The sequence below is a fragment of the Rhinolophus sinicus genome, linkage group LG02 (assembly GCF_036562045.2).
Source record: "Rhinolophus sinicus isolate RSC01 linkage group LG02, ASM3656204v1, whole genome shotgun sequence".
Taxonomy (NCBI): Eukaryota; Metazoa; Chordata; class Mammalia; order Chiroptera; family Rhinolophidae; genus Rhinolophus; species Rhinolophus sinicus.
In genome coordinates, this window is record NC_133752.1 from 171,592,758 (window position 1) to 171,612,866 (window position 20,109).

Consider the following 20,109-nt stretch of genomic DNA (forward strand, 5'->3'; position numbering starts at 1 on the left):
TGAGTTTCCTCAGAGGGGGTGGGGCGGGCACAGTGGAGGAGGCATTTACGTCACTGGCAACAGTTTGGTCCCCCTGTTCCAGTGCCGTGGGCAATCAACACTTAAAATATGATACGGTAAATGTCTCAATTTGTTTTATTTTATGGTATTATCATATGAAAATTTTTCCTAACCTTGAGACCTATATATCCCGCTGCCTATGGGAATCTTAGAGTTCTGTAGGTACCTGTGGGCCAAATCAGACATTGTTTCTTTCTCTCCTGCTTAAAATCTTTCAATGGCTTCCCATCACCTACAAAATAAAATTAAAGCTCCTATGTTTAGTGGTAAGGGCCCCTGAGATCTGGCCCTAGCATGCCTTTTTGCCCATATTGATCAATTCCCTTTTATTTGTAATACTCAATGACTAACAATTCTTACATGTTACATTTGCATCTCTGTGCTTTGGCTCTTTACATGAAACTCCCTTTCTATCTTTTTGTTGCCTGGCAAAATTATTTACTCAAGACTCTGCTTGGGCATCCCCTTAAGGAAGAAAGCCTTCACCGAACCCCACCATTGTCCTAAATGGCCATAGTCTGGACTCTCATAGCACCCTAGGAGTTTCCCAATTTTTTATCACTTTCTATTTTATATTTAAACAACCTGTTTATTTGTCCATCTCTCGCATTAACAATCTAAGCTGGGAGAAGCTGGATAAGATCCTAACCATTTTTGTATCCCTAGTGCTTATACTTGGCATAGAATACTTTTTCTTATTTAAATGAACTGACCTGACTTTGTTCTGGTTGGTTTTGTTCTGAGGCCCCATCACCGAACTTGGTCTTTTATCTCAGAAGTTGAAGGTCCCCTTAGGGCCAGCTGCACAGTTCCCAGAGTACTAAGAATACCACAGCCAATGAACTGCTGAGCGGGCTGCCCTGCCTCGGGATCCCCAAACCCAAAGGCCAGGGGTTGGAGCAGGAGCAAGAGCAGAACTATGGAAGCTGCGCCATCCAGGTGCCTGTTCCTATTATTTCTCGTCACATGTGAGCTGTCCCCAGATATTGCTGCAGAAATTCAGGAATCCTCAGGTAAAAGAAAAAAGCCCTTCGGTGACCACAGGGTGAAAGTGTTAGGAGAAGGGAAGGGAACCCGGTAGTACTCTGGGTACTTTTTCTGAAAATCTAGAAAAATTTCCAGGAAATACAGGCTAAAGACCTGTGTTGCCTAGTGGAGGCGAGGGACGTCTGGCATTGTCCTTCAGAGGGAGGCCATAATCTGGGGTCACCCTCCATATGTTGGCAAAAAGTAAATCAATAAAGCTTTGGAATGATAATTATACCCCTAGATCTCCTTAACTTTAGGGAGAAAAGCATAGATGCCCTCATTTTTTAAGAGCTGCTTCTCCACTCAGTCCCTAACTCTCTCTCTCTCTCTCTCTGTCTCTGTCTCTCTCTCTCTCATCCTCCCCCGTGTGTGTGTGTGTGTGTGTGTGTGTGTGTGTGTGTGTGTGTGTGTGTAGATGGTCCCGGTTCTTCCCAGGGACCTGTGTGGCTCACAGATGTCCCCGCTGCCATGGAATTCATTGCTGCTGCTGAAGTGGCTGTCATAGGCTTCTTCCAGGTTTGTCCAGATACCCCACTTGCTGTCTTCCCACAAAGAACCAGAAGTGTTCTATTTCAAAGGAGCCACGGCAGTCACCTGCTGGCCAGATGACACTACATCAGCCGCCAAGGGGCACAGAGTCTGCCTTCAGCTTTGTCATTCGAGATCTCTCAATTTCTAGACATTCCAAGTCTCTGAATTATGTCTTTCTCAAGCTTGCTTCAAGAGTTCTGAGGCTGCTAGCTGGGTCTCCTCATCTATGGATGCTCTGAAGCTTAAGTCAGTATCTGATTGCTGAGGCAGGGGCCAGAGTAAAGCCAACTTCTGTCATTCAGGCAAAGCATTAGTCAATAGTTAGCTCTGTCTAAAGCCTTACCAAATAGGTCATCCCACATTCTTCTTTCTCCTTTTTTTTTTTTTTCTTTTTTTTTTTTTTGCTCTGAAATGTTGAAGAGATGACATTTTGTATATTGAAGGTGTTAGCCTCCATCTTCCAGACTGGCTGCCTGACTAATGAAAGCAGCCATAAATGAGAGGGCATCATTCCAGCATTTTTATCTTTCTCTGGAGGTAACATCTGGTGATTCTCAGAGCTGATCAAGCCCCTTCTCTCTCATTGCAGACCTTGTCTGTTTCCATTCAGTAATTCCAACTCACCATCACCCTGTCGATTCTGTGTACACAGCTGGAAATAGCTGCGATGAGATGCAAATGGGGGAGGGAAAGGGGGGAGCACATTTTTCAGTGATGAGAGATCTGAGCTGTAGACAAAAACAGCCGCCCTCAGAAAGGCAGGGAGGGGCAAGGAAGTGGAACTGGAGGAGTGTGCAGCTATAACTTAAGCAGCCACTAGATGCCGGCATTTGATCTATGAGCAGTTCCATTCTAAGGAGCAGAATAAAAGGGGAGAAGTCTAGGTGAATAATTGTTCATGGCCTCAAATGAACTGCACACACCCTTTTGGATGAGCAAGGTACCAGCTCCCTCTGTGTGACCCCAGATGCAAGGCTAGCCATCTTCTTTTCTCTTCGCACATCTCCTCTCTCAGCCCAGAGAGACGGCAGGGAAGAATATGTTCCCTCCTGTTTATCACCTGGAACTGCTGTGGGCAATGGTCCTGTGACACAGGGAAAAGGACGCCAGCTTGCTATGGCAGGACTGGACTCATCACTCAGAAGTGGCTCCCTTGCTTCGTCCTGCAGGCCTGGGTTCCATGGCTGGAGCAACACAGTATTTGAATAGTCACTTCCACGGGCGATACCTCAAGCTTTACACACAGAAGGAGGAATGGTCTTCCACACCGTGCACAAAACTTTTGTTAACAAAACGTCTAAGCTTCCATTTTCATTTCTTTTTTGGCCCTTTTAATAACACCTATTTCTTATTTTTGCATTTCTCTTTGCCTCCACAAATTGGTCCTAACATGGTGCCTCCTCAGGTATATCAAGGACAGTGCAGCCCAACTTTGAGGAGCCCTGCGATTTTGAGGCCCCTCTCAGCGAGTAATAAATTGCAAGTTCTATGGTAAGGCCAGGCAAGAGTCCCAGGCTTAGCCACAACTTTGTAGTTACCAATTAACCCACCCAGTCTGGAAAATTCAGCAATACCACTGCAAATTTAGTCTGCATTCTTAGAAGCAAATGTTTCACTGGACACTAAATCAAGTCTGTCAATGATTTCTGATTTGAGTGAGCATATTTCTACTCTCTATTCTGTGTCTATGTCTCTCCCCTCCAAAATTACCTCTGTGGGGTTTCCTTTCCCCCTTGTTTTTAGGATTTGGAAATACCTGCAGTGTCCATATTCCATAGCATGGTGCAAAAATTCCAGGATGTGTCATTTGGAATAAGCAATGATTCCGAGGTTTGGGCCCACTACAACGTCACTGGGAACACCATTTCTCTCTTTCGTCTGGTAAGTTGGAGGGGCGGCTCAAGCCTCCTCCCAGTGTTTCCTTGGGTTGTGGACGCACAAAGAGACTAGAAAGAAATCTATGCCTTTAACGCTAAGGTGGTTGCCAAAGTCAGGGACAACAATAACAAGGATGATGGCTCGACTCAAGCTTCCCAAAGAGATGCTGTGGTGAAATGGAAAGAGGTCTGGACTGAGAGTCGACTGACGAGATCTGTAGCACTGCTTTGTCACTGACCAGCCATGTGACCTGGGCAGGTGACTTAACATTTCCTAGCTCCAATTCTTTCATCTATAATATAAAATGGTTTAACCATATCATCTCTAAGATCATTCTGGCCTCTAAAATTTTATATTATTATATCTTTGGGAGGTCACATACATTTGTCAAACATGTATTAAATAATGACTGTATGCCATATGGAAGATATTAATAATAAAAATATGTTAAGTACATGATCTCATAGATCTTAAAAGACAGCAGAGATTGTAAACGTATCTATAATACAAAAAGCATCACTATGGATAAAATATTACAAGTGTTCAGAGGATAAAAGTAGGAATTCTGACCAAAAAAAAAAAATTTATAAAGGAGACAACTGAACTGGGATTTAAAGGACAGATAAAATTTCAATGATGTGAACTGGAATTTATGGCCATGGTGGGATTAAAAATAAGTAACTTAGGAAACAGTGATCGGGCCAATTTGATTGGATCTCAAGGTACATGATTTGGGGAAATGAATATAAGACAGAGACACTTGATTAGAACCATACTGTGTAGAAATTTGAATACCAGCTTGACAGGTTTTTACTTAATTTCGTTGGCACTGGAAATCTCCTAAAGCCTGTAGCTCAGGGGAGTAACATGAACAGGAATTTGTTTTAGCAACATTATTTTGGCAGTGATGGGCAGAATGGATTTTTTGGCAAAAAGGTAAGAATGGAGAGAACCTTCATTAGGCTGGCAAAATAGACCATGTACTAAGGGTCAGTATAGAGAGGTAGCAATAGAAAGTGAAGAAAAAGCAGGTCTTACAAGGATTAGATATCTAAATGATGGAAAAGAGGCAAAGCTTAAAGCTAGGGCCTATAAGAATAGTGAGGGTGCATACAGAAATAGAGATTTATTATGCTGTTGCTGGTTGTTGAATTTGTATTATTGGTGGAATATCAAGGTAAAGATGACCAGAGTCCACTGTAAATCAGAAACGGAGCAAAAGATAAAATTATAAGATTTCTGGACTGAATGTCCTTCCTCACCTAGCTTCCATCCTCTCTATCTCGTCCAAATCTCTCTTACATGTATTTTATATTCAGTGTCTCCAACTTTCTTTAAGTTCTTAAATGCACTGCTGTCCAGTTTATACGCTGCACTCCATTAAAACCGCTTTCACGCAGATCAGCACGTGTCCGTGTTTCCATTCCAATGAACATTTTTTCAGGTCTTATTTTACTGAATATCTCAGCCATGTTTGACATGGTGACCACTCTTTTCTGTTTCATCTTCTCTCTTTCCTTGACTTCTAGGAGCCTACTTCTCCTGGTCCTCCTCTTCTTTTCTTAGTCTCCTTGAGACCTTCTCTTCCTCCATTTACACTACTGCCCGGCCCAATGCTGTTCCCAATCTAGGTTATGGAACCCAGGCTTCGTGGAGGCAGAGGCTCTTTGGTTCACTATTTCAACCACAGAGTCTAAAAAAAGCGCCTGCCATGTAACAGGTGCTCATCCAGTGTTCACTGAATAAATGAATATATGAATGAGTCAGTTAATTAACGGATGTGTAATCCCTAGGGAATATAATTCTTTCTTGTGTTTGCTGAGAATTTGGTGTGTTTTGTCTCTAGCCTGGACCTCTCTCATGATTCAGATGCTTGGTGTATATAACTATCTGGATACCCTCACAAGCACTACAGTCTTAACATGAATTTATCATCTGCACCTGCAGAATTGTGTTCTTCCCTCTACAACACTGTTTTATTGAATGGCTGTGTTCTTTCAATCTCTACTTTTTGCCAATGGTATTGCCTACCTTATTGAACCTACATTCTCTTTCACTCTGCTTCATTCCTCTTTTAGATTCATGGCATGTTTGGCATAGACAATTTCCATAGCTTCTTAATTGATCTCTCTTTACTACTTCATATATAACTTCTAGATTGGTACAACGATGAATTTAAAACGGAAATCTGACTGTAGCACTCCCTTCTTAAATATTCCCCATTTCTTAAAACATCAAAATCAAGATATTTAAACTTATAGTCTTTCATGACCTGGCCACTACCTGCTTCTCTGCTTCCTTTTCCAGCACATGCTCACCCTGGACTTCACCCTCTCAGTACTCAACTATCCACAGTATGAGGATACAATTCCATTATTTCACACAGGTCATTCCTCTGCCTGGAATGCCACTGCCCTCTACGTGTCCCCTTTCACATAGCCTCACCCAGCTGACTCCTCCTCACATTCCAGTGAATCGTTAGGCATCTTGTCCTTCAGAAAGCCTCCCTGGAATCTCCAAATTGGCCTAACTAGTCCTCTAGACTTCCATATCTCTATTTCCATTTCCATTTTATAGTTCAGGTCGTGTACTTCTGTGTCTGTCTCACCTTTTGCCCCACTAGACCAGGAGGTATTCCTATTCAAGGGCACAAACCATGACTTACTCATCGTTTCCCAAAAGTCTACAATATGTCTCTGGTACCCAGAAGACACTCAGAAAGGGTTTGAGGAACTGATTCACCTCCAAAAGTCTATCTGAAGGTGCATGAGTCCCTCCAGTAACCCTTTCCCCACCTGGATACCAGTTGCATGTTTGCATTCTCACCATTGTGGAATAGGATGAAATCAAGCTCTTCTGTGAAAAGCTTTGCTAAGAACGATATGGAAGGTTAGGTTAAGGCCTTTTGTCTTACTGCTGATCCATCGGTAGTAACCCTTCCATACAAAAATCCTAACCAGCTACAGTTCCACAAGTACTTCTTTCCCAGTTTTTTGCTTCTAGATCTTACGAAAACCTGCTTTGAAAGTCTTGGTTCCACCAAGATACACACCAGGAGCAGAAAAGCAAGTGCTGTTGCTTCAGTGTCTCTACAGACTTTGCAACCTCTAATGGGCACACTGGCTTTGCTTACAATGTATTCTTTATAAAGGCTTGTTGATGACTTCCCAGAGCTGTCCACTCTTCTTTAGCATCTGTTTTGTATTTACCACTAGACACAGTCCTGTTCTGAACGAACTCTTGGGACTTCTGTGGACAAGATTATTGATGTGCCATACCAAAAACAAACACACTGGTTCCTGCTCTACTCCATTTGCAGGTTTGGGAGAGATTCAAGTTATGCCTTGACAGCTTTTAGATAAACATTTTATCCTCAGCTTACACTTTCAACAGCTGAGTCCATGTTTTAGTAGAACTGTTATTCAGGAGGGAGTTCAGGATAACATTTTTTTTTTTTCTTTTTGAAAAGAGAACATCAACCAAAATTATTTTTCTTTATATTGGGGAACAGTGAACCTGTTGCAAAGTTTCTGGTACCTACTTTCATCTTAGATCGCTAGTTTGTTCTGCTTGTTTGTTTTAGTGCCTAATTTATGACCGACACTATGCACGGTGTTTTTCAATGTTCTAGCATTTAATCCTCACAAGAATCTGATGAAATAATTATGATCACTGCATAATCAACAAGGAAACTAAAGTTCCATGAGATCGATTCTGTTGTCCAAAGTCTCACAATTATGACACAACAGACATCTGGTTCTTATCCAGTGTTGCCGACTCCAAAGCATGTGTTCTCTATGATATCATAGTGACTTTCTAAGGCACTTATTCCTAATGAAAATCTTTTTGTTTTGTTACTCCAAAATTCTATCTACTCTAATGCCCCTCATTCCAAAGCCTGCTTTTTTTTTTTTTTCTTTTTTCTTTAAACCACTGTCTCCTGAAACATTTGTCTATCCCCTTGGCGCTATTTGTTGAACCCCAGGATTCTTTCTCAAGATGTAATGCAGCCATTACATATTTTGTCAAAGAAATTTCAGAATTGAAACATAGAGACTATTCAACTGTAAGAACATATTTAGAAAAAAATTGAAATGATAAGTGAAAAAATAATAAGACTAATGAGATGACACTACAGGATGCTTGAAATACTGGAGCAGTAAGAAGCCAGCAAATGCTATATTCATGGAACACATCACTGTCCAGAAATAATACAGGCTGATTACATAAATATCATCAGGAAAAATGTTAGAAAAATGGAACAATAATTAGTTGTGTACGACAGCCTGTCTGTTTATCAGGTATGGCACCATGACTTCTGTAAGACCCTCCAGACTATCCATCAGGACTCCTACTGTTGCCCTAACAGAGGTAATCCTGGGTTAAATCAACCATGAGCCTGTCCTAAAATGCCATTTCAGATATTATTTGTATGTATAACCTGCTTTGGGTGTTCTCAATCACTTCTATTTTAAGAAATATAATTAGCCTAATTTTAACCCAATGGGATAAGAATGGAAACACAGTGGAGACATTCTTTCATTCCTTTTATAGGTATTTTTTGGATACCTATTATACAAAACACACCTTGACAAAGAGAATCAGCAGGAACTAGTGCATAAAAATAAATTGATAGGAAATGCAAAAAGTAAGCTATGTCAAATTATTAAGTATTTTTTTAAGTCTATATTTACCAAATATATGGTAAGTTAAGCAGCTTATAAAAACAAACTCAGGGACATGAGGGCACTTTTTTAACAAACGACTTCTCAGTGCAATCCAAGATATTTAATATATAACTGCGGTGTCAACTAAGATGATTTTAATACATTTTGTGAAAAGCTGGGTTGTTGATTAGAGAAATACTTAGGAACTCAAAGGGATATTGCTGAAATATTAATTAACAGAGAAGGAGTGACCAAATCTATTGGTATGATAGAAGTAGTGTCAAAACATAAATTAATCCACTTCAGATACTCTTAGGGAACTTGAAAATTATATTGTAAGGTGGCAATTCTTCGGGTTTACTGTTTATGCTTTTCTTCTGGTGTCTAATTGGAGAGAAAAATAATATATCTTTAGTAACATTCTTCCCAAAAACTAGAAAAAATATATTAAAAAAATTTTTTCCCAACTCTTGGTTCTAGGGTCAGATTTTCTTTCCAGTGAATTATGCAAATAATTCCCTTTAAAGAAGGGAGATTTCCTGTTCAGATGTTGTTTCCAGGAACCCTACACATGAATGTTCCGGAGTTTATTAGTTTAAGAAACAGTGAAATAATCAGGCCTGTATCGTTAAAAGAAGCAGTACAGATTGGAGAGACTTCAGGAGGGTGGTTTTTATTAAAGCTCTTTGCTTCTTAGAGAATGTTATCACCACTTCACATCGTCCACCTCCACTATGCTGCATTCCTCAAGTCCAGAAACACCTGAAGTAACTGGCGTTTCCTGTTCTCCCTGTTCTGGGAAATGTGAGGGACTGCCTGGAAAAGGCAGCCAGAGGGAGAGGGCTCCTGGCCCAGAGCATCGCTAAGTCAGCTGAGGCACAGGCGCCAGGCTTGTGAGCTCCTAGAAAAATAATCAGGAAGTATTCGGACATATTAAATATTAAAAAGGCCTTGATTGTGATTATAATAATGATGATTTTGATGGTTGCAATTAGCAAACCCTTAAGTGTGAAGGAGACATGCCAGCTGGCAAACCAAGCCTTAAGCAGCAGCTAAGGTCTGTGAGCTCATTTTATTTCTCTGCTCTCCTCACTCTTATTGATGTGGGGGGGGGGGATGGCTGGGTGAGCAAAGACTCCACCTAAGAAGACTTTTTCTCTTGCTTTTATATTTCTGCCCAAAGCTGTCTACTCAGAACTTTGTGAATTTTAAAACAATTATATATACAAAGGGAGTTCACAGTTTAAAATATCCTGTGGTTTCATGAATTGTTTTCAAAAATTTTTTTTTTTGAAATACAAACATTTTCTGTACCTCGGCATTTATTTATTTCATAAATTTGAGTTGCAAAAAACAGTCATAAAAATAAAGTAATTAAATCGCTATCTGAGTGAATGTCAGCACGTCTGTGCCTCGGTGTGTAACATATAGAAGGCACTCAGTAAATAATTCATAAACAAATGCATTATAAGAGAATGACTGGATATACAGAAAAGTAATAAAATTAACCATAAAGAGTGCATTGAGCTTCTTGAAGGTTCATATGGCTTTTTGCTAACCCAATGGGAGACCATCTTCAACAAAAGAAGTGAAAAACAGGCAATAGTAGTCGTCATAGGGATGACAATAAAGGTCAATCTTGGACTCTTACTGTTTAGTGACTTTAATTTACCTTTGCCTGAATTCTCTCATGCATAAACTAAAGTATACTTACCTCTGACTTTGCTGGCTAGGCGGGGAGAAAGTATCTTGGGGGTAAAAGAATGGTTCTGATCCATGGCAAGACTTGATTGGTATAAGACATAAGGGAAAGAAGTTAAAGAGATGCCCAAGAGATCTCAAAAGTGATGATCCAAACCATTTTAGGAAACAATTTTTCAGGACCTATCCCTGATCATTTTATCTGTAGGCATAGTTGCTATGGGTGATGGGAGCATCACCCTGTGTCTTTATGGGCATGAGTAGACTGGGGGAGAGGAATGGGAAACTCTGGAAGCAATGATTGGCCATATAAAGCCCAATACTTTAACATATCTGAGTATAGTGGAAAGGTGGTTCTAAAATGTAGATCTGGGATAATAGACCAGGTAACTAGACAATCTCTTCCACCAAAGACAATTTCTTTAAAGCTGGTCCAAAAAACAGGAGATTCAAAGAACTAACATCAGAGAAGAATGTGTTTGGATTAAGGTCTAGAAGACAGAAACCCACAAGGTAAAGCCTGTATTGGGAGTGCTTTTCATCTGGGAGGCTTTTGTGAGTTCTAGAAGCAGCGGCCAAGAGGCTGAGAGGTTTATTGGTACTTCTGAGACCCTTCAAGAGCCAGAAAAGTAAATATTGGAGCCCAGGGCCCAGAAGAGGAAAGTAGGAGTCAATTCTAATAAAATACCTTTTGCTCCATTTTAGACCTTAAAGAGCAATACCCTAAAATCAAGGATGAACCATAAGTAGGTCAGCCCCCTTCTACCAAGGGCTGCAGCACAGATTCAAGTGATCTCAATTCCTGAAAATGGATTAGGATTATCATATATGAATATATAAATATACGCACACTTGTACACATATATAATTATATATATAAAATCATACATATAATCCACCCTAAGTTATACCATAGTATAATAGCTGAAACTCAAAGAAAACGAGAAAACTCTGAAATCAGAGAAAAACAATTACCCTCAAAGTAATCTCAAAAGAGTAATACTAAGGTTCACAGATGACTTCTCAATAGAAAGAGTGGAATGCAGAATATAAAGAATTGTATCTTGCAAAAAACTGAAAGAGAATAACTATCAACTGAGAATTCTACCCTCAGCAAAACAGGCTTCAAAAATTAAGGTGAAATAAAGATATTTGAAACCACCAAACTGAGAGAATATGTCACCCAAGAGAACTAATTTATGCTAAAGGAAATACCTACAGGCAGAGGGGGGAAAAAAATCACAGATAGAAGCTCAAAATGCAGGAAGAAATGAAAAGAAACTAAAATATAATTATGGACATGAATGTAAATATACACTGACTATATGACAATGATAACAATGTCTTGTGAGATTTAGAATTAAAACATGTAACAATAATCTCCTGTAAATCTTGAGTGTGGGCCAGGGAATGGAGTTGGAAGGAGGTAAACCATTTTAGAATGTTCTAATGTCTATATTGTCCAAGAAGAGGATAAAACTGCCAATTAATATTAGATTCTGATAAGTAAAGATTCTGCTAAGTAAAGATTAATGCATGCCAGTAATCCCTAAGAGAATAATTAAAGCCTGTGTAACTTCTAAGTCCATAAAGGGAAAGAAGGAATAATACAAAGGACTCAATCAATTCAAAATAGGCCGGAAATGAAGGAAAGTGGAATTTGGAACAGGCAGACTGAATGAAAAATGCACATTTAATTACAGATATTAGTAATTACATTACACAAAAATAATACAATTAAAAGACACTATCAGACTGTATTTAAAAATGTAACAATATGCTTTTTATAAGGGACACAAAATTAAAACATAATGACACAGGGACACAAGTAAATATAAAGATAAGATGACAGATATAGCATGCAAACACTTCTCAAAGAAAGCTGAATACGTATATTAACATTAGACAGAGTAGTCAGTCTTTGAGGCAACAAGCATCCTTAAAGATAAAGAATGACCCTACATAATGATAAAGTTTCAATTTTCCCAGAAGATTTAACAATTCTAAATTTGCATTTATCTAATACATAGCCTAAAAATATATAAGCAGACAGGATAACCGTCAGAATTATAAGAAAAATGGTTAAACCCACAATCATAGTGGGAGATTTTAACATTGCTCTCTTGATAGAATAAGCTAGCTAAAAAAATCAATTATATAGAAAATTTGAACTATAAAATTAGCCATGTGATCTCATGTGCACATACAGAATATTGCATTCAAAAACCGTAGAATACACATAATTTTTAGGGCACATATAATATACATAGAAGTTGACCAACGATATGAAATGTAGAACTTACGCTTGAAGTCAATAACCTGAGACTCTTACTTTAAAATTAAGAAATACCTCTAAATAACAATAGTTTAGAGGAGAAGTAAGAACAGAAATTAAAAACATTTTGAACTGAATGATAAGAAGATCTACATAGAAAATGTATACACACATTTTTAGGCTTCTACGGGAGCTATCTCTTCCTGAATGCTTTTCTGCTCCTCCTTAGATGACATATGGGCCTGTGATTTCCCTGTGATGGCACTTGCCACATTCTGTGGGACATTTCTCTTCACTTCTCTATATTCCACAGGACAGTGTGTTCCTCGAGGGAAGAGAGCATTACCTGCTATTTACCTATCTGTTTTGGGAGCTTTAGTCGGTGCCTGACACATGGTACATAGTCCAGAAACATTGATGAAGGAATGAATAAAGACAGAACAGTGACAATTTTATCCTTTTTGTGTTGCCCAGGTGGATAACAAACAACTGGATTTAGACAGTGAAGAGACCGAAAGCATTGATGCCACAATATTAAGCCGTTTCATTGAGATCAACAGTCTCCACTTGGTGACAGAGTACAACCCTGTGGTAAACAACGGTCCTTGTCTCCAGCCCCAAATGTCCCTGGATCAGGGAGGGTACTTGCTTCATAGCAGAGATCTTTTCCTCCAGGAGTTCTGATCCTTTGATCAATAATTGAGTAACTTCCATTAATTGAACACCTAGCTTTTTATGTTGCGATCCTTACTACAAGCTTTAAGATTGACAGACTTGGCCCTATTCAGCAAAGAAAGAAAGAGAATCAGAAAAGTTAAATGACCTATCACATGACTGATAAGAAAGAGAGCCATAATCAAAGTTAAGGTGACTGATTCAAAAACTTCCGAGTTTTGATGCCTGAGAGTGTTCAGCGAAGGCAACTCTGTCTGATCTAGCAACATCTAGACTACATTTCTCAAATGAGATTGCAATCTATGCTGTAGGTCCATTTTCTCCCTAAAGTATCAGAAACTAATACTTTTGTAAAATGCAGTAAAATAAATTAATAGAGAAAATAATCTTTAAAAATAAAGATCTGATCACATATTTGGATGTCACAGCTATGTAAAATTTCTATAGAAGTGTTTATACACTTTTTCCCATTTTCTGTGCCTACATCCTTGTAGACCAGTAATGAAAAAGCCCAGGTCTGACACCATCTGCAGGCCCCCAGACACTCACGATGCTTCAGCTTTCTTTCTAGGTTTGTCTCACATCATATGCAGCCTGGGTGAAGGTGGAGGTCCACCTGTCCTCATAATGTTCAGGCCTTCTGTCACTCTGTAGCTTATAGAGTTATCTTATATGGCCTGCCTTTTATTTTCCCTGACAGAGATCATAGAGTGATGAAGTATTAATTTCCAGTGATCGACATCAGCTCAGAATTGCTGTGCATTCTCTGTTTTACACGCAGGTGGTGATTTTCAGGAATTACAGTGCCCTTTCCCACCACATTCTCATTTAATCCTTGCATTGATTTTTTGAGGTAGAAGAGAGGAAATTAGGATGTCCATTTTATACAGTAGAACATTCAAGATCCAAGTGACTTATTCAAGATCACACAGTGAGTAAGTAGAAAAAGCAAGAGGGAAGGCAGAAATTTTAACGCAGGATGCATTCGTTCATATTGTGAATTTCCATTTTACGGGAGAGGAAATGGGAATTCAGAAAAGTGAAATAACTTCCTCAGGACCATAGGACTAGTAATTTGAGCTTCAGAGACAGCCCTCTGCATTTGTCCCTGCTTTTCTCATGACTGGTCTGTCTGACTGAATCCTGTCATTTTTCCATTGCCCTACACAGCCTTCAATAGAAAACACCCATTTTCCTGTTGACTAAATTCCTCTCCACTTCTCACACCATGTTTGTCTCTGTAGAGTGGTGACTCCATTTCCACTTTTGCTAAGATGCCAAACACATGCACCCTGGGGGTGTTGGCAGCAAAGATCAGAAAGGCATTTTTCTCCTAGAACATCATCAATCTGGTCCTTCTGCCTATAGAGCTGCCAGGAATACATGTTGGACCAGAAAAAATGATTATGGTCCCTGGGTTTGTGGGCCCAGGGTCCTGGAGTTCTGCAGGCTAACTAAGACAGGGGCAAGGATTGGCTTTCCTGAGTTCTTACATCTGGGCCATCTCTTACCTTAGAGAACAATGACATAATTTTTTAAATTCCACATTAGTAGTGAAGGCAAACCACATCAAGAAGAAATTAGGTAAAAATTTCTTTACAGAAGCAAGTTCAACTTTTATTATGACTTCTTCATTTCCCAAAAGTAGTACTTTTCTCATTTGGAGACCTGCCCCCACTACTACAGCTATTGCTTATCGACTTCTGGTTCAAACGTTTGCACCAGTAGCAACAGGGCAGAAACTCACAGCCACGTTATTTGGCCTAATGCACACACTCAATACTTGGCTTCAAGGTGAAAAACCAGGCTGTCTATTAGAATTAAGCTAATCACTTTTGCTCTGCCCAATCCCTTCTGCTAAGACAACTGCACCTTCTGACTCTCTAGCTTTCATTTCTTGACTCTTCCCAAGAATTATGTTCCATGCCTGTTCTAGGAGGGCAGATGCATGCTCTAAATTTAAGTAGCAGAATCTAGTCAAACAAGAGACAATTATTTAACGTCTAATCTCTCAAATTTAAAATCTAAAAACTGGTTTTAAACTCTAGAGAGAAACTTTTGGGAAAGAACCCACTGAGCCCTCCTTGACTACATGTGGCCCAATAAACCTAAAGAGTCTCTACAGAGCAGTGTGTAGCTCCCCTCCCCACCAGCCTGGGACTCTGCCCAGTGGTTCGTTAACCCACCATACTCTGTCTTCCTCTGCACATGCTGGTTTTACAGCAATGGTTTTTGTATTTAGAACGGAGAGGTGGATTGGAAAGGGATTTGTTTAAAACAGCAACATTTGCAGCACTGTTTCTGGAAAGTGTAATGAAGGGAGCCAGTGCCACAGTTTCACTCTCTTTCTCCTCTCCTCACTCTGGCTCATGGCTATCCCACTCCCCTCCATCACTGACAACTTCATGGTGCGTGGGGAATCATGGAATCACCATCTGTAATCAGAAAAAAAAAAAATGTTTCTGGTCTCCTGAAGAGCTTATCTTATTGCTGACCCAAGACAGACTGATTCAACCACGTTTAGGTTTGAACGGTTTAGACAGGGTTTTGTAATCAGCGATATATGAGGCAATATATCCTGATGGTTAGAAGCATGGACTGTGGAGCCCGACAGCCTGGTGTGAATTCCATGTGACTTTGGGAAAGTTTGTGCCTCAATTTTCTCATTTATAAAACTGGAAGTTTGAGGATTAAATTAATTACTGTATGTGGAGACCTGAAAACAGTGCCCGGCAGATAGTAAGCACTCAAAAGCATGCACTACTAATATGTAGTCAAAAGCCACATTTTAAATGTATCTGACTGCTCTTGCAACCTAAGAGGAATTGAGAAAAGTGACTAATATATTACATAGTATATTTTCTGTCTATTGATAGGTATCAGATTACCCCAAAATTTAGCAGCTTAAAACAGTAAAAATTGATTATCTCATACAGTTTCTGTGAGTCAACAATTTGGGAGTGGCGAGGCTAGGTGCTTCTAATCTGGGGCATCTTGTGAGGCTGCAGTCATTGAGCAGGGAGGCAATCTCATCTGAAGGTGTGACTGGGGCTGGAGGATCTGCTTCCACGATGGCTCAGTCACATGACTGGCAAGTCAGTGCTGGCTCTTAGTAGGCGGCCTTAGTTCCATGCCCCGTGAATCTCTCCATAGGGCTGCTTGAGTATCTAACATTGGGACTGGCTTTCCCCAGAGTGAGTATATAAAAGCAAGGCAGAAACCACTATGTCTTTTATGACTTAATCCTTGCAAGTCACCCTCCATCATTTCTGCAACATCCCACTGGTTACTCAGGTCAGCCTTATTCAGTGTGGGGAAAAGGGATCTGCACCAGTGCATGAAAACGAGAGGGTGAGACTTACTGAGAGTCATCTTGGAGGCTAGTTACCATTTGTGTTATTGACGGACAGCTCTCATTTATGTTTCAGTCTACCTATTCGCTGGGTTGCCACTGATGGGTGTTTCATTGTTGGTTTTTTTTTTCTCCCTCTCGCTTTCATTCTACTATAACACATTTCGATTTGCCAGACTGTGGTTGGCATATTTAACAGCATGATTCAGATTCATCTTCTCCTGATAATGAACAAGGCCTCCCCCGAGTATGAAGAAATCATACTCAGGTACCAGAAGGCAGCAAAGCTCTTCCAGGGGAAGGTAAGTCTGGCACGGGAGACACCCTTATGAAAACTCAGCACAAGGACACTAGAAAAAGCAATATGGGGTCAGCGAATTGAGGTAAATAAGGAAAACAAGTATGCTTAAAAGATAAAATACGAACTGGCACATAATAAATCACATTACTCTGATTTAAAATGAAAGGCAAGATATTTTGTACTATTACAGACCTGTACAATCATATATTCCATTAGTGGTAAGTCTACTTCTTTTTTTCTGCATTGAGAAGTGGAGCAAAAATAGAGACTACAAAGATACTGAAAATAAAAATCACCTGTTAGCCACAATTTGTTTTCTCCTTGCCATAATCGCTTACCGTTTTAGACCTCAGAGTTTATTTCTCGTGTCAAACACCTATCACGTACCTGATGCCCACTGGATGTCCAATAAAAATTTCTTTCCCTTCCCTACTTCATGCAGTTCTGCTTGATAGCACTGAACTTGTTCAACTTCCACCACTTCCAGGTTACTGCTCTGTACTAAGACCCCCGTTCAATGACAAGAACTAGCTGGTGACAAAATAAGCTGACTTTCTGGTAGTTGCTTACTTAACACTGGAAGTTTTCTGTATTAGTGAATGGAGTTGATCCTCTAAGCAGAATATCAAAAAAGATTTCTACTTTGGGTAGAGGTTTGATTTAATCATATATAATAGTTAACATTTTTCAAGCACTTACTACATGCCAAAAACTGTACTAGCAATACTAAATGCATCCTCACATGAAATCTCCCCCAACCAAAGCCCATTTTGCTCATGAGAACACTGAGCCTCAGAGAGGCTGAGTAATGTGCTCAGAATCACATGGCTAGAAAGTACCTGAGGCAAAATTCAAAACTCATTCTTCCCTTTTCATCATTAGATTCTACTTTCTCCCTTAGTTAATCACTAAAGTCTCTTCTAATTCTATGTTCTTAAAAGTAAATCAACCTCATATTCCATTGTATATATGTACCACAATTTCTTTATCCAATCGTTTATTGATGGGCATTTCAGTTGTTTCCATATCTTGGCTTTGGAAATAGCACTGCAGTGAATATAGGGGTGCATGTATCTTACTCTGCCATAAAAAAAGAATGAAATCTTTCCATTTGTGACAACATGGATGGATCCAGAGGGTATTATGCTAAGTGAAATAAGTCAGACTGAGAAAGACAAATACCATATGATCTCACATATATGTGGAATCTAAAGAACAAAATAAATGAAATAACAAAACAGAAACAGACCCATAGATACAGAGAACAAACTGATGGTTATTAGGTGGGTGGGGGGTGAGAAAGGTGAAGGGATTGGGAAGCACAGATTGGTGGTTACAAAAGAGTCATGAAGATGTAAAGTACAGTCTGGGGAAGATAGTCAATAATGTTGTAAAAACTAGGTATGGTGTCAGATGGGTACTAGACTTATCGGGGGGATCACTTCATAAATTATATAAATGTCTAACCACTATGCTGTACACCTGAAACTAATATAAAATAACATTGGATGTCAACTGTAATTTCAAAAAATAGTCAATGGGATATATACTACAGCATAAGAAATATAGTCAATAATATTCTAATAACTATGAACAGTGTCAGGTGGGCAATAGACTTATTGGGGTTATCACTTTGTGAGGCATATACATGTCTAATCACTATATTGTTTTGTACACCTGAAACTAATAAAAAAATTAAATCAACCTGATCAAAGGGATAAAATTCTTAAGCAGTGCAAAGTGAGGACAAATTCATTCTAATTCAATTGAGATTTAAATTGTGTGGCAGAAACCACAAATTAAGTCAAGACCATCTGCCACAATTACAAGGTGTCCATCTCCCTGGGACCTCAGATAGATCTTTCTCTTTCAAACTTCCCCAACTGCAGATTCTCTTTATTCTGGTGGACAGTGGTGTGAAGGAAAATGGCAAGGTGATATCATTTTTCAAATTAAAGGAGTCTCAACTGCCTGCTCTAGCAATTTACCGGACTCTAGATGACGAGTGGGATACACTGCCCATGGCAGAAGTTTCAGTAGAGAACGTGCAAAACTTTTGTGATGGATTCCTAGAAGGGAAACGGCCGGTAAGTGTGAGACTACAGGGAAAACAGGCCGAGCGAGCTTTCTTCCTCTCTACATATCTTTTCTTTTCTGTTGAATAAAAATTCTTTGGGCTCCACTGAATTTGATTAAGAGAAAAGGTATATGATGCTTGTTAGGATAAGTTGTGGGAATAGACCTACAGAAGCATTTTTGGAAAGGTCTTGCCTATTCAAAGGAACTGAATTTTGGATTTCACCATGCTGTGTACAATATCAATGAGAAACAAATCAAATTCCATCTAAAGAGTTCATGAGAGAAAAACTGCCGGTAGGTTTAGGACTTACAGGAGTAACTAAATAGCTCAGTTTGCTAATCTCAAAACTCAAAAACAAGAGTGGACTCCAAATCTAAATATAAGTGTCATGATGTTTTCCAGAGAGAAAATCATGAATCAGAAGACAAGACTCCAAAAGTGGAACTCTGAGGTCTCCCTGATACTGCTGTATACCACCAAGTATCTACTTTATGCTGAATAAAGAAGGGCAACTCAAAACTCAAGAGACACTAAACAGCAGCATCATCAGGCCCTACACGCACACGCAGCGCTCCATTTTGTTCCTCAAAATTTAATTGACTCTCTTTGTCCTTTCTTTTACTTTTCCCATACTCTCTCACTACCCATCCAGTTTTCTCTTTTGCATTCAGACCATGCAGGCCCATATACTACAGAACCATTGTAAGACCACTGGGTGGAGACTTTAAGGGAAATATTGTGAGACCACTATGAAGGAGAGACGTACCTTGAGGGAGATTGTTCTGATTTGTCATTGAATATTGAATTTGGACTCTGCACATGACTTACAACACAACATAGTTTCTTCTCTATTAGGGTTACCTGAGGGTTGAAACTCTCCTTTCCTCAGCAGCACATGTCCCCATCTCTGACTCAGGGCCAAGAACAAAAGGATGGTTTTAAACACCTTTCTGGATTTGTCTTTTTGCCAGAAGTCAAATGATGTTCCCAAGTTTGTGAACTCAGCAGAAAGAGACCATGTAAAAATTCTATGCTTGTTTAGCGTTCCTAATTCCCCATGTAAATCCACAACCGCATAATAAATAAAAGGCAATAATGTTATAGGAAAAGACTGGCATCTCTTTGCAGGCCAAACCTTTTGTAAATACCCAGTTGCCCAACTAAGCAATATGTACCTCACCCTTCAGTGCCCACTGTTTAGTTCAGGCCAATGAACCACTAATGTGTTCACTCTGTGGGTGGGATGGGAGGTGGGCAGAGACCATCGTGCATGAGGATGAGGGTAAATGTGGCCAAGGAGCTCATAATCAAGTCAGGTAACAGGTTGGGGAAGGGGCAGCAGGAGGGGGTCACCTGGCCCTGGGGCCCGCTAGTGCTGACTAAGCGTGTAGATTATTGCAGGTGAGGTGTGCAACCCAGCCCATGTGGGAGGGAGAGTTTGACTGAGTGTCTCTGACTCACAGGCTGTTACTATCAACACACAGATGCCACATTGTTCCCAGAAGGCCCTTGGCTCAGATGGAAAGTATCTAAGTGCTGAAGAGCTAAAAAAAAAAAACC

The 20,109-nt window shown here is 39.7% G+C and overlaps 2 protein-coding genes across 3 annotated transcripts in view; one reads left to right on the forward strand and one right to left on the reverse strand.

Annotated features, from left to right (window-relative positions):
* The window catches only part of PDE6H (phosphodiesterase 6H), a 143,628-nt gene that overhangs the window by 33,354 nt on the left and 90,165 nt on the right, over positions 1-20,109 (reverse strand). The gene's annotated exons all lie outside the window — the stretch shown is intronic.
* ERP27 (endoplasmic reticulum protein 27) lies at positions 883-19,650 on the forward strand. Of its 2 annotated transcripts, XM_019744746.2 has the most exons (7): positions 887-1,073; positions 1,505-1,605; positions 3,364-3,501; positions 12,616-12,732; positions 16,345-16,470; positions 18,359-18,556; positions 18,952-19,650. In XM_019744746.2, exons 1-7 carry the CDS (start codon positions 980-982, stop codon positions 18,997-18,999), a joined length of 822 nt encoding a protein of 273 aa, XP_019600305.2. In that variant the 5' UTR covers positions 887-979; the 3' UTR covers positions 19,000-19,650. The 2 variants fall into 2 exon arrangements, with proteins under 2 accessions (XP_074182084.1, XP_019600305.2); XM_074325983.1 differs by lacking the exon at positions 12,616-12,732 and having other exon boundaries at positions 883-1,073.